A 12478-nucleotide genomic window follows, 5' to 3' on the forward strand; every position below is an offset into this window, starting at 1 on the left:
AGTTTCTGCTCTACATTGGGCTCTGGACTGGAATTGCAAGGCACAGTCTACAGATCAGGAGTGAGATGTAATGGCAAAGCTTGGCAGGAGAAATTTAGACAGTCCGTTCTACAACCCACTGATGCAGATCCCCAGTGGGGCGACATGCAGCTGCCTGCCAAAGTCAGCTGGCAACCTAAAGCTAGTGTCAGTAAAGACTTTAGGCTCCTCATTCACATGAGACGTTTGCCCACTTTTCTGTGTGTTAAACACCTTTTTGTTATTCCAAGTTTCCTACAGTTGGTGGGAAGGGATGTGGCTTAGCTACACCACCAGGATGCCACATAGCCCATGCAGAAAGAGTTAATGTGATATCCCCTCTGGAAAAGGTCCACAGACATATCCAGGATATCATCACAAAGGCATCACAAAGGTCACGACTTCACTCCGGGGAAGATTGATGCTGCCACAATCAATCTTCCGGAGTTCCATTTAGCGGGTCTAGTAAAGACCTGCTAAGCTAAACTCAGAGAGCACCTTCATCGGTAGCTGGTACTCCTGTTCCTGTAAGGAGTAAGGGAAGCTGACAGGAGCGTTTGCTCCCATCGGCCTCCTGCTGTGGGGCCGGTGGGGAAACTCGAATCAAGGTACATCGTCTCCAGCTACGAAATTAACCCAGCTGGAGTTGCGTGTCTTGAGTCAACCTTCCCCTTCAGTGTAGACCTGGCCAAAGAGAATGTCCCCCATGGAACTGGTGTGGTGCCATCTGAATACCTTTTCATTACTATATGCAATGTCGGAGCTGTTTTGGTCACAGGTTATTGGAGAGACAAGGCAGGAGAGATAATATCTCCTATGAGACCATCTTCGGCGGCATGCATCTCTTACGCCAACAGAAATTGGTCCAAAAAAAGACATTACCTCACCTGGCTTGTCTCTGACATTGAAATAAAGACAAATGAGGAAAAGAGCTTCTGGTTTGCCTGGAATATAAAACAGCTGAATTCTAAGTTCTTCTTATATTTCTCACCCAGCTTGTGGGGATAAGGAAAGACACAAATATGTGTCCATATATCAAAACCTTTCCTGCTTCTGTGAAGTGCTTGTAAGAACACTTTCCCTTTCCAAACAGACACTACATGCTAACAAGGGCTAGTTGAAAATTTTCATTCATATCTGTTTGCAAAAGGAAAACGGGGAGATCCACAAACAAGCTTTTCTGTAAACAGTTCCTGCTTTCCACAGAAACGTTTCCTGTTTCATCACAACGCACGAGGCCCCAAAACTGAAAGGCTTTGGCTGAATGCCAGAAATTTTCAGTTTCTGATCATTCACCAAAGTAAATGTCAATGAAAAGAGGGGAAAAAATAGTTGGTCAGAAGTCTCTGCACGACACCCAACCCCATTTTCCGACTGGTTCTAATCCTGCTCTGAAGCGTGGAAATAAAAACCGGTGTGTGCTGGGGTTTTGTTTTTAAGATTTCCTATAAACTCCTACAGGACGTCTCCACAGGTGGCTCAGGGAGTTGATTTCTCCTGTCTCTCACGCCAGTGCGGCTGCACTGTGGGTTGTATCTGAGAAGTGTTTATCGTGAGTGACTGTTAGCTGCCTTTTGAACCAGTGCTTTGCTTGTGGGTGACTTTTGGCCAGCACTCCCCATCATGAATGACGGGAGGGAGGGGCAAGAAGTGTTCAGAGCAACTCAGGCCAAAGTCATGCTCCAAACCTCAGGGCCTTGTGGATCAAAGGGGGAATTATTATCAGTCACTTATATCGCAGTAGCACCTGGAGGCCCTACCATGCATGGAGTAAAGTCACCTCTAAGAAACCTGTTTCTCCCCACATGGTGTATCTAACCCCCCTTCTTCCTTCTGCTCCTGGCTCAGGGTAAGGAAGGTGCCTTCATGGTGAGAGATTCGAGGCAGCCCGGCATGTACACAGTCTCCGTTTTCACCAAAGCATTGAGGTACAGCTGAGCTTGGCGGGTTTCTACATCAATGCAATGGCTTCAGCAAGCCACTGAGGTGGGGGGGGGGTTTCTGTCTTGATGGTCATGCCCAGTGTTTTGTGATCTCTGCTGCCCTGCAAGCATGTGCCCCTCCCCATAAGCAGCTCCGGGAAGTGTCTGAGAGCTGAGTGAGCTGCTCCATTTGGGGAAACAAAAAGCAGATTATTGGAAAGCTCCTGTTCTGCCTGGCTAGGAACAAAGCGGCAGGCTGGCTGCAGGGGGAGGGCTGGAGAGACTGCTGTGCTGCTTTGTCATTCCTCAGCATGGAGAGCTCACAGAGCTACTCATGATGCGGCTCCCAGCAGTTGAGGAGGCTGTGGGAGAACTTGGAGAGAATCCCAAGAAGCAAAGGGATCAGCTCAGCCTTCCTACAGCACTGCACGGTGGGATGCTCACCCACAATGCACTGCTCTATCCATCCACAGGGTGCTAGCCCATGTGGCCATGAAATGTCGACAACGGGAGGCAGAAAAACTGGTTTTCACTTTTGGTGACTTTTGCACGTCGACAGCGCTTTGGCGCCAAACCTTCCCAGGGTAGACGGAGCCTGCGTGGTTACAGGATCAAGCCCTAAAAGGGGATTCCGCGGAAAATACACAACATGCAACAAGCTGAAATGGTCTTAGTAATGAGGAATAAAGCAGACGTAGAGATTTGTGCTCACAGCCGGCTCTCTGAGAGCCCCGGGGGGGGGGGTGTTCTGTAGAGCACAGTATTCCTCCAGCTTTCTTAGGCTGGCTTCCACATTCCCAGAGAGTTTCAGCTCTGGCAGGGCTTTTAGCTGCTGTTTCCCCCCACGCAGGGTATCTTCGTAGCTCCTCTGCTCCTGAAACCACGTGGTGCCAGGCACACTCAGTGCTTATGGTGCTCGCACCTTCTCCTGTGTCCAGTTGCAACTGGCCGTGCAGAAGAAACGAGCTTTGCAGGACCCTGCCCAGGATCTCCGGCTGGGATGCTCAGCCTGTAAAGCGGCGCTGCAGAGAAAGGGGATTTTTCACCAGCTGGGCTAGTTTTTGAAGCCCCTGTAACAAAACACCTTGAACTGGTGACAGGCGACTTTTTGGGCTGCAAACTGTCCCCTGTGCTGAAACATGGGTGATTTTATTCGGGCTTGTAGCCTGGTCTAGGTGGCAATGGTGGGAAGGCAGCAAAACACCGGGACATCGGAGGGCGGCTCCAGCAGCAGCTCCTGGGCTCCCCTCTGCCACTTGCTCTGCCGGGCCCCGCTCTCTCAGGCGCTGGGAGGCAGTGTTCCCTGTCAGCCGAGCGCTTGGGTGGCTGCCCGGGAGAGATTCAGGTGCTGCCCAGCTAATTGCCACAGCACCCACAGCTGGTAGCATGCGTTTCTATTGGTGGTGCACATTTGCACATGCCTCGGTGCACAAAACAACATTTATTCTGCGCATAGATGGAAAAAATGAGAGGGAAAGTCCCCCGGCCTCATGCCATCCTGTTCCCGAGGGCTAACGCTCCCCTGCGGCCGTGTGGACACGATGGTGCTGTGCTGAAAGTGTCCCGTATAGACCCTGCTGGGTGCTGCGGAGGCTGTTTGGGGCGGCTTGCCTCACACAATGGGCTAAAATGCCAGCGTTGACGGTGGCAGCGCTGCCTTGAAGGCAGTCCCCGAGGCACCACAGAACCCATTGTCAGCAGAAGGGAGGCCCTCAGGGAAGGGCGTGAGGAAGTGAGCAGGTGGCTTGGTTTATTTGACACGACGGTAGCGCGTCCCTCTTCCAATATACCGGCGTGTCCCCCCACTGGGAGGTTAAAAATGAACCCACTCCTTCAGCGGCGGGAGGGTCTTCCCTGTGCGTGCAGGGGAGCAGGAGTTAGACCAGGGGCTTTCACACTCGGGGTCGTGACCCAGGGCTGTCGGGCGCTGGGGCTCGTTGCTGCAGGGGGGTCAGGTGAGCAGCGGGGGGAGCGTTAAGGCAGTTCCCTGCCTGGCCTGGCCCTGCAGACTGTGCTACGCTCTGGAAGCCACCGGCAGCAGGCCCGGCTCCTAGGTGTGTGGGGCGGGGGGGGGGGGAGGAGCGCACAGGGCTCCATGCACTGCCCCCACCCCAAGCACTAGCCCCACACTCCCATTGGCTGGGAACCTGCTGCCGGCTGCTTCTGGGGGCAGCCTGGTCTGCGGTGCCAGGACAGGCAGGAAGCTGCCTTCGCTCCCTCGCTGCACCGCTGACCGGAAGCTGCTCAAGGTAACCCCCTCCTGCCCCAGCTCTGCTCACCCCCAATGCTGGAGCCCCCTCTCAGTCCCCAAAGCCTTTCCTCAGCCCCACCCCGGAGCCCACAGGCTGGTCCAACTCTGATGGGTCATGGACCTCAAGAATTTTCTTCAACTGGGTCATGAGAAAAAAAAAAAGTTTGAGACCCCCCTAGTCAGACCCAGAGGTGGAGTTTGGCCACGCCCTGTGTCCGCTCCAGGTCTCATCTCTGCATTGCACCCTGAACGGGCACCCTCGTCTTCCCGCCGCCAGCGGGTAGGGTAACAACTCGCACCATTTCCCATTCCCGTGCATTGACACCCCCCCCCCCAGGCTCGCTTGGTGGCAAACATGCTTTTCCAAAGGGTGGGGGTCTGCTATTGAGATGTGTAAGCCTGACTCCGGGGAGAAGGGCAGAAAGACGGTTTACGCAGCTCGTTGTCCAGCTGTGTAGCTGCAAAGTCGGGTGATACCTATTATTCCATGGACTCTTTTCCCGCCCAGGGGCTGCCAAATGTGACTCATTTGGGGGCAGCAGAATGGGGAAAATCTTGGCAATTTGCGGGTGTTCTTTCCTCTTCCCTTCGTCTCTCCTCCTCCCGGGTTCTTGCTGTTGACTGTTATTCTTACCAAATACGGCTTCTTTTGCAGCAATGACAACAGCCCCGTCATCAAGCATTATCACATCAAAGAGACTAATGACAACCCCAAGCGGTATTACTTGGCAGAGAAGCACGTGTTCGACTCCATCCCGGAACTCGTCAACTACCACCAGCACAACGCAGGAGGTGAGTGTTTCTCACCCACTCGGGTGACTGGGGTTGGAAGGACAAAGGCTCTCCGGACTTCTGCTTCTCCAATTAAATGCTCCATGGAAACCCTTTCTGTCTCCCCTCTGGCAGCTATTTAGCCAGAGGTCAAAAATCTCATGGCACTTTGTGATGACAGTAAAGGGTTCGTCTCAACATAGTTTCTAAGGACATGTCTTCACTCCGTGGAAGAGCGACCCAATTGTTCTTCCGGAGTTCGATTTAGTGGGTCTAGCTAAGACTCACTAAATCAAACTCATAGGGCACCCCCACCGGTGTCCGATACTCCTGCTCTTGCCTGGAGTAAGGGAAGCCGACGGAAACATTTGCTCCATCAGCCTCCCGCTGTGGGGATGGTGCCAAGCTCAGCTTAAGGTAAGCAAGCATACCTTAAGCCAAGTTGCTGGGTCTAGTGTAGATCCGGCCTACCATTACCTCTCCACTGCAGCAGGTTCTAACGTCTAAGGCTGTGTGAGATCTACAGTAGATTTCACCGTAGCTGCACTGGCATACAGTACACAGCATCCTTCCTTTAACATTATAAAGCTCACAGAGATGCCTTGGGTATGAAAGATGGCCTCTAAATATCAAGTCTCAGAGGGGTAGCCATGTTAGTCTATAACTTTAATCCTAGCTCACCTGGTGAGTGGGTTTTACCCATGGAAGCTCATGATATAATATACTGCTTAGTCGCTAAGGTGCCACAGGACTGCTCCTTGTTTCTCAACATATCGCATGATGTTGCAGCAGAAATCAAAACATCAGGTAATGGAGACTTCTAGTTTACATAGCTCCTGGTTCATGACTGAGCAAAAATGAAGGCTCTGGCTGATGTAGATCAGAAACTACTTCCTTCAAATAGACAGGAAGTCACAGCCCTTGACCTGAACAGAGATTCGGATGCCACCAAGCGAGATTTAGCGGTTACTGCAAGGCATCAACAACAGCTGATGCCCTTACCTCAGGACTTCTCGATTCGTGCTTCTCTGAGAATAAAGTTAGCTCTAGAGAACACTGGGGCTAGGCCTCAGTTGGAGGACTGTGTCCAGTTCTAGGTGCCAGATTTTAGGAAGGATGTGGAGAAATTGGAGAAGATCCAGAAAAGAGCAACACAAATGATGAAAGGTCTAAAGAACATGAGCTATGAGGGAAGACTGAAGGAATTGGGTGTGTTTCGTTTGGAAAAGAGAAGACTGAGAGGGGACATGAGAGCAGCTTTCAAGTATCTAAAAGGGTGTCACAAGGAGAAGGGAGAAAAATTGTTCCCTTGGCCTCTGAGGATAGGACAAGAACCAAGGGGCTTAAATTGCAGCAAGGGAGGTTTAGGTTGGACAGCAGGAAAAACTTCCTACCTGTCCGGGTGGTTAGGCACTGGACTAAATTGCCTAGGGGGGGTTGTGGAATCTCCATCACTGGAGATATTTAAGAGCCAGTAGACAGACACCTGTCAGGAATGATCTAGATGATGCTTGGTCCTGCCGTGAGGGCAGGGGACTGGACTTGATGACCTCTCAAGGTCCCTTCCAGTTCTAGGGTTCTATGAATCTAGGGTTCGATAAAAGACCAGGTTGGGTCACTAGTTGGGCCACTCAATCTGCTTTTTCTAGAGCTACTTATTCTGGGCACCTCATTTCTTATCAACATTTTACCAAATCCCTTGCGGACTAGCGAGCACCTGGAGCACCTTTCATGGTTGTCATTGCAGAGTTTCTCTGACTGTTGAGAATGCTGAACAACTGCCTTTTCAGTGACGTTAATGAGGGCAACTATGCAAAACTCCTCTGTATTCTTCTCTAGAAAAGCCCGATCATCCACCCTGGCCAAGGTCACAATGACAAGTGTCCTCAGGGCCTTTCTGTCCAGTACAAAACACTGAAACACCTACCTCTGACCTCCCAAAGGAAGCTTTTGCACAGGCTGGTCCACACGCCACTCATTGCTTTACCACGTCCCATTGATCAGGCATTGCTATGGCGATAGGTCACCTTTGCCCTTTTTTCATCGCGTTGATCAGGTACCATAACCGGGACCCATCTTTTCCTCCACAATCCAGGGCTCGTCACTCGTCTGCGGTATGCGGTTTGTTCCTGGAGAGAAAAGGCCCCTATCACAGCAGGACTGAGCTACGGTAAGGAGTTATTCTGACATTGTCTTAAGAGGGCATGTTCATCCCCCGGAGAGCAGGTTGGCTTTGTGGGTCTGAATCTCTTTATGGACACATCCCAGCAGTACCTGGCCATTTCCAAGTCTTTACGCTCAGACATTTGCCAGAGAGATGACCAGATGCTGAAAACCGCCAGGGAGCTTGTAGGCCCCGCACCGTGAACACGGTTGAGGAAAGGAACCTCCCGGGAGGAACAGAACAGCTTCCAGTCCTGTTTAAGTCCATGTTAAATACCGACATGAATGCTGAAGCAAGACCCTTCATCTTCCCAAGTCGTGTGTGAATCTGCCATAGCTGAGAGTTGAGGGCCATGTGACAGGTCTACTGTTGTAAAGTGTTTCCTCCAGTAATACTGTGATAGTCATCGTTGTCATTCCTAGAGACTCCAGCTGAGATCAAGGCCCAGCTGTGCTAAATGCTGCATATATATCCCTGCCATGAAGACTTGACAAGACAGACACAGGGTGGGAGAAAGGAATAATTCTCATCCCACATTTTCATATGGCCAGTTGGAGTCCAGCCCAGAATCCTACAGGCAGAAGCAGATCACCTGAATCCTAGCCCCGTGCCTCCCCCACACGCCCATCCTTCCTCATATGTCACTGGTCGATCCTCACTCCTGTTGTGCCCTTGCCGTTAACAGGGAAGTGGGTCATCAATCCTTGGGAGCTAACGTTAGTGCAGGAGATTGGCAGCGGCCAGTTTGGGGTGGTCCATCTTGGCTACTGGCTCGAGAAGACGAAAGTGGCTATAAAGACCATTCGCGAAGGAGCGATGTCAGAAGAGGACTTTATCGAGGAGGCCCAAGTCATGATGTAAGTAGCCGCTTCGTACGCTCAGCTGGGATATTGTGGGCGTGCTCAGCGTGACTGAAAAAATAAACCCCACCAAGATTATTCAGGGCTCCCTCGTTGAGACACTAACATAATATTATGGAAACAAAACTATTCGTCAGATGCCGGCATGTTTCTTTGAAAGAGGTGTATAAACGTGCATGCAGTAGCAGTGATGGCCCATGGGAATGTTTTGTGTGACAGAATGTGTCTATATTTTGACCAATACCCACAATATTCAGCTAATCACAGTTTCTTCATAATAGTGTTGTGGGTTTGGGGACAAAAAAAGACTTTCTGCCAAAAACGTGCCACAAGAAGGAATTTCATCTAAACTTGTTTTGCTTCTGTTGAAAAACAACAACCCCCAAATCATTTTCAGCTTTGGGCAATCCAGATTTTGGTTTGTGGGGGGGAAGGGTTTCCCTCTCACAAAATCTGGACCAAAATCCATTTTATTTGAACACGTTCATGGAGAAACCACCACCTTTTTTGACCCGTTGTTCTCGGGGGTGTTTAGGGTGCTCAGAATGTGTCAACAAGTCTTGTGCAGCATGTTTCTGATCATAAATCTGTGTATCGGTGCAACTGTATTGAAGAGGCAAACGCATTAGGTGATTGTAAAGTGTATATGTAAAAGGAGCGGCAGGTCTGTTGAGTGTGAAGGCCGGGATGCTTTCACAGCGCTAGACTTTCACTGCATACCAATATCAAGAGCCGGATCTGATCTCACTGACGTTGCTGTAAATCCAGAATAACTCTGTTAAAGTCGTTGTTTATTCACTAGTGCGGGACTAACGGGATGTTAGAATCCACCCCTAAATTCCCTCTTTCACACTTGTCCGTCTCCCAGCAAGAGCTAACACTTGGCAGAGGGCGGGCGGTAGGGGTACTAGCGAGGTTTGTTACTGCACAGTGTTCGGGGCGGGTGTTTAGGGCAATTTCTGAGTGACTGCAGATCTTCTGAGCCCACCGCCCTCTCCTCTCCCTCGTCTTCCTGGCAGGAAGCTGTCTCATCCCAAGCTGGTGCAGCTCTATGGCGTGTGCTTCGAACAGGCCCCCATCTGCCTGGTGTTTGAGTTCATGGAACACGGCTGCTTGTCAGATTACCTCAGAAACCAGCGGGGCACCTTCTCCAAGGAGACCCTCCTGGGGATGTGCCAGGACGTGTGCGAAGGGATGGCTTATCTGGAGCAGGATTCTGTCATTCACAGGGACCTGGTACGTCGGCCCCAAACCGACTCGTTCCCCGAGCCAGCCAGAATTTGCTCATTTCTGGCGATTTCCCCTCACTGCGTGTCTGCTCCCTCCCCCGCCGAGCAGGCCTGGCGGAGGAGACGCTGCCATGTCCCCTGTTTGCAGCAGCAGGCTAGGTTAGCCCGCACCGGGCATTCCCACCCCAACGCTTCCCTGCGCTAAGCCCAGAAAGGCCATGCAAAGAGGAGGCGGGGTGCAAAGTCCCCCCTCGCCTGGGCCGCCCCTTTCCCTCACAGCTGGCTCCAGCCCCGTCCGTTTGCTGGCAGCCAGGGGCAGCAGGTATCATAGGTGGGGGAAAGCAATGCCGCCCACTCCCCGCCCCAGCGCCCCACTGCAGCAGCACTCCTGGCATTCTGGGGGTGCAGTGTTGCTGCCCCCCAGCTTCAGCTGAACTGCAGCTGGGGGCGGTGTGCCCTCCCCAGGTTCTGGGGCCAGGGAAGCTGGGGCTGTGCTGTCTGGTGCTCTGGGGTGTGTAGGGCCAAGTAGCCCGATACTAGGCAGGGAGGCTGCCCGATGCTGAAGGGACGGGCACTGCTCCATGCTTGGGGGTGGACAACACTAGCCTAGAGCAACGGCCAGCAGCCCCAATGCGTCGGGGGCTTAGGGCATGAATGGGCGGGGCCTCAGGTGGAAGGGCGGGGCCATGGGCCAGCTATTTGCCCACTGCCCATGCTTCAGCCCCATCATGTCAAAGCTCAGCCAAGAAGTCAAAGCTCTGTCCCACTCCGCGGTGCCCTGTTACTAACCCCCCTCCTCTGGCAGAGTCTCCTTCATTCAGCCCGGTCATGGCTATGAGGTGCGAGTCCAGCCGCTGCCTCATGCCAGCTCCGGCTGTATCAGTCACTTTTCAAAAGCGGTTTGTGAGAAACGGGTTTGTTGTTGTCAGGGAGGGTCTGGATTGCTCAGCCCGGAGTGCGCCCGGTGCCTGGGGGAGTCGTTATCAATTGCTTAGCTAACCCAAGCTCAGCCGGCTTGTGGGTCAGTGGCCTGGGTCTTTAATGGATCGGTGGGTAGCTGCCTGGGTCTTTAATGGATCTTTAAAGTACAAGAGCTGAGTAAACTACATGAAGGACTTTCTTAGCAATGGGAAAGCAGAGACGCATTAGATTGTCTGCCCCTGCCCCCGGGAAATGCTCTCAGTTCCAGCGCCATTCATCCTCTGCTTTCCTGTTGCTAAGAAAGTGACTTTCTGATGTCACTTTTGCTCTCCTGGGGTCATGCAGCAGTTCTTTAAATATCGTCTGTTAATAAGAGAACGATTCACAGCCGATAAACCTTGAACTATTAATCTTCCGCTGTTTCTTGCAGGCCGCTCGGAACTGTCTGGTCGGAGAATCCCAGGTGGTCAAAGTGTCGGATTTTGGGATGTCCAGGTAACACGTGCAACCTCTAGGCAGCGTGTCGGCAGAGCGATCACAACCGGGCGTGTCACTGAGCATTCGCTGCCCTTTGTCTCTTCTAGGTATGTCCTCGATGACCAGTACACTAGCTCCACAGGCACCAAATTCCCCGTCAAATGGTCTGCCCCAGAGGTTTTCTCCTACTCCAACTACAGCACCAAGTCGGATGTATGGTCATTTGGTAAGAACTTTTCATCACAACGGAAGCAGGGTGGCGGGGGGGAGGGAGGTGAGAGATTCAATTAGCTGCTTGCCAGAGGATGTTGTGAAGACCAGGGCTTTACCTGGGTTCAAATAAGAGCTAGAGAAATCCATGGAGGTTAGGTCCATCAATGACTATTAGCCAGGATGGGCAGGAATGGTGTCGCTCGCCTCTCTTTGTCAGGGGCTGGAAATGAGTGACAGGAGAGGGATCACTTGATGATTCTATTTCTTCCCTCTGGGGCCCCTGGCGTTGGCCGCTATCAGAAGACAGGATACCGAGCTAGAGGGACCTTTGCTCTGACCCAGCGTGGCCGTTCTGAAGTCAGACTACCACCAAGACCTTGATCCTGGAGACTTTAGACCACTGGCTGGATTCCATGGGTCTTTGGTCTCAATAAAGACTCCCAGCGGGAGCATGGCCCCTTTGTTCTCAGGACAAAGGAGAAAGAGCAGTGAGCTAGCGAGGCAGCGACAGGTGGCAATGCAACGGGCCCTGCCAAGAAGGCGAATGGTGCATTAGGAGGGTCATTTCCATCAGATCCAGAGATTCCCCTTTATTTGGCACTGGTGAGGCCACATCTGGAGTATTGCGACCAGTTCTGGGAAAGGATGTGGGTGCATTGGAGAGGATCCAGCGGACGGCAACCAAAATGATGAGGGGCCTGGAGCACTCGACCTATGAGGAGAGGCTGAGGGATTTGAGCTTGTTTAGTCTGCAGAAGAGAAGAGTGAGGGGGGATTTGAGAGCAGCCTTCAACTCCCTGAAGGGGGGTTCCAGAGAGGCTGGAGGAGGCTGTTCTCAGTGGTGGCAAATGGCAGAACAAGGAGCAATGGTCTCAAGTCACAGTGGGGGAGGTCGAGGTTGGATATTAGGAAAAACTCTTTCCCTAGGAGGGGGGTGAAGCGCTGGGCTGGGTTCCCTAGGGAGGGGGTGGACTCTCCATCCCTAGAGGTGTTTGAGTCCCGGCTGGACAAAGCCCTGGCTGGGAGAATTGAGTTTGGGTTGGTCCTGCTTTGGGCAGGGGGCTGGACTCTGACCTCCTGAGGTCTCCTCCAGCCCTGGGATTCTAGGGAGCGAGATGGGGGTGTGATCTGGAGGGGAGGCCCATCCAACGCTCCTCAGATGGAAGAATGGTGGCCGTCGGGCTCTTCAAGGAGGGGGCTTGGAAGCAGATAGAAATGGTGGGATTGGGCGGGTGGATTGGGGTGCTGAGGACCTCTAATATGAACTGTTGGGGAGGGCTGTTTCGGGCAGGTGGCGGTTGCTCCATTCCGGTCATTGCCATTGTTGTTTCAGGAGTGTTGATGTGGGAAGTGTTCAGCGAAGGCAAAATCCCTTACGAAAACCGGACCAACGCGGAGGTGGTGGAGGAAATCAACGCAGGACTCCGCTTGTATAAACCCAAGCTGGCCTCCAAGGCCATCTATGAGCTCATGAGCAGCTGCTGGAACGCGGTAAGCAACGTAGTTCACATGGGCAAGAGACTTCGATCCCTCCCCTAAGTCTTTGCTCGGAGAAACGGCCTGTCCCTAACGGGAGGGAGCTAACATGGGGCAAAGCCCCGGGGACAAAGCAGTGTGTAGTTTTCACACACGTTAACGTGAACCCTACATTC

General features: G+C 52.4%; 1 protein-coding gene across 1 annotated transcript in view; it reads left to right on the forward strand.

Moving 5' to 3' along the window:
* ITK (IL2 inducible T cell kinase) overlaps window positions 1–12478 on the forward strand; it is a 58353-nt gene that overhangs the window by 38721 nt on the left and 7154 nt on the right. The window contains exons 9-16 of the mRNA XM_025179060.2: window positions 1867–1946; window positions 4847–4983; window positions 7058–7132; window positions 7812–7983; window positions 9006–9222; window positions 10567–10631; window positions 10721–10839; window positions 12160–12317. Coding sequence (XP_025034845.2) covers window positions 1867–1946; window positions 4847–4983; window positions 7058–7132; window positions 7812–7983; window positions 9006–9222; window positions 10567–10631; window positions 10721–10839; window positions 12160–12317 — 1023 coding nt within the window. The remainder of the gene's footprint in view (window positions 1–1866; window positions 1947–4846; window positions 4984–7057; window positions 7133–7811; window positions 7984–9005; window positions 9223–10566; window positions 10632–10720; window positions 10840–12159; window positions 12318–12478) is intronic.

This window comes from Pelodiscus sinensis, chromosome 17 (assembly GCF_049634645.1).
Source record: "Pelodiscus sinensis isolate JC-2024 chromosome 17, ASM4963464v1, whole genome shotgun sequence".
In the NCBI taxonomy this organism is placed as follows: Eukaryota; Metazoa; Chordata; order Testudines; family Trionychidae; genus Pelodiscus; species Pelodiscus sinensis.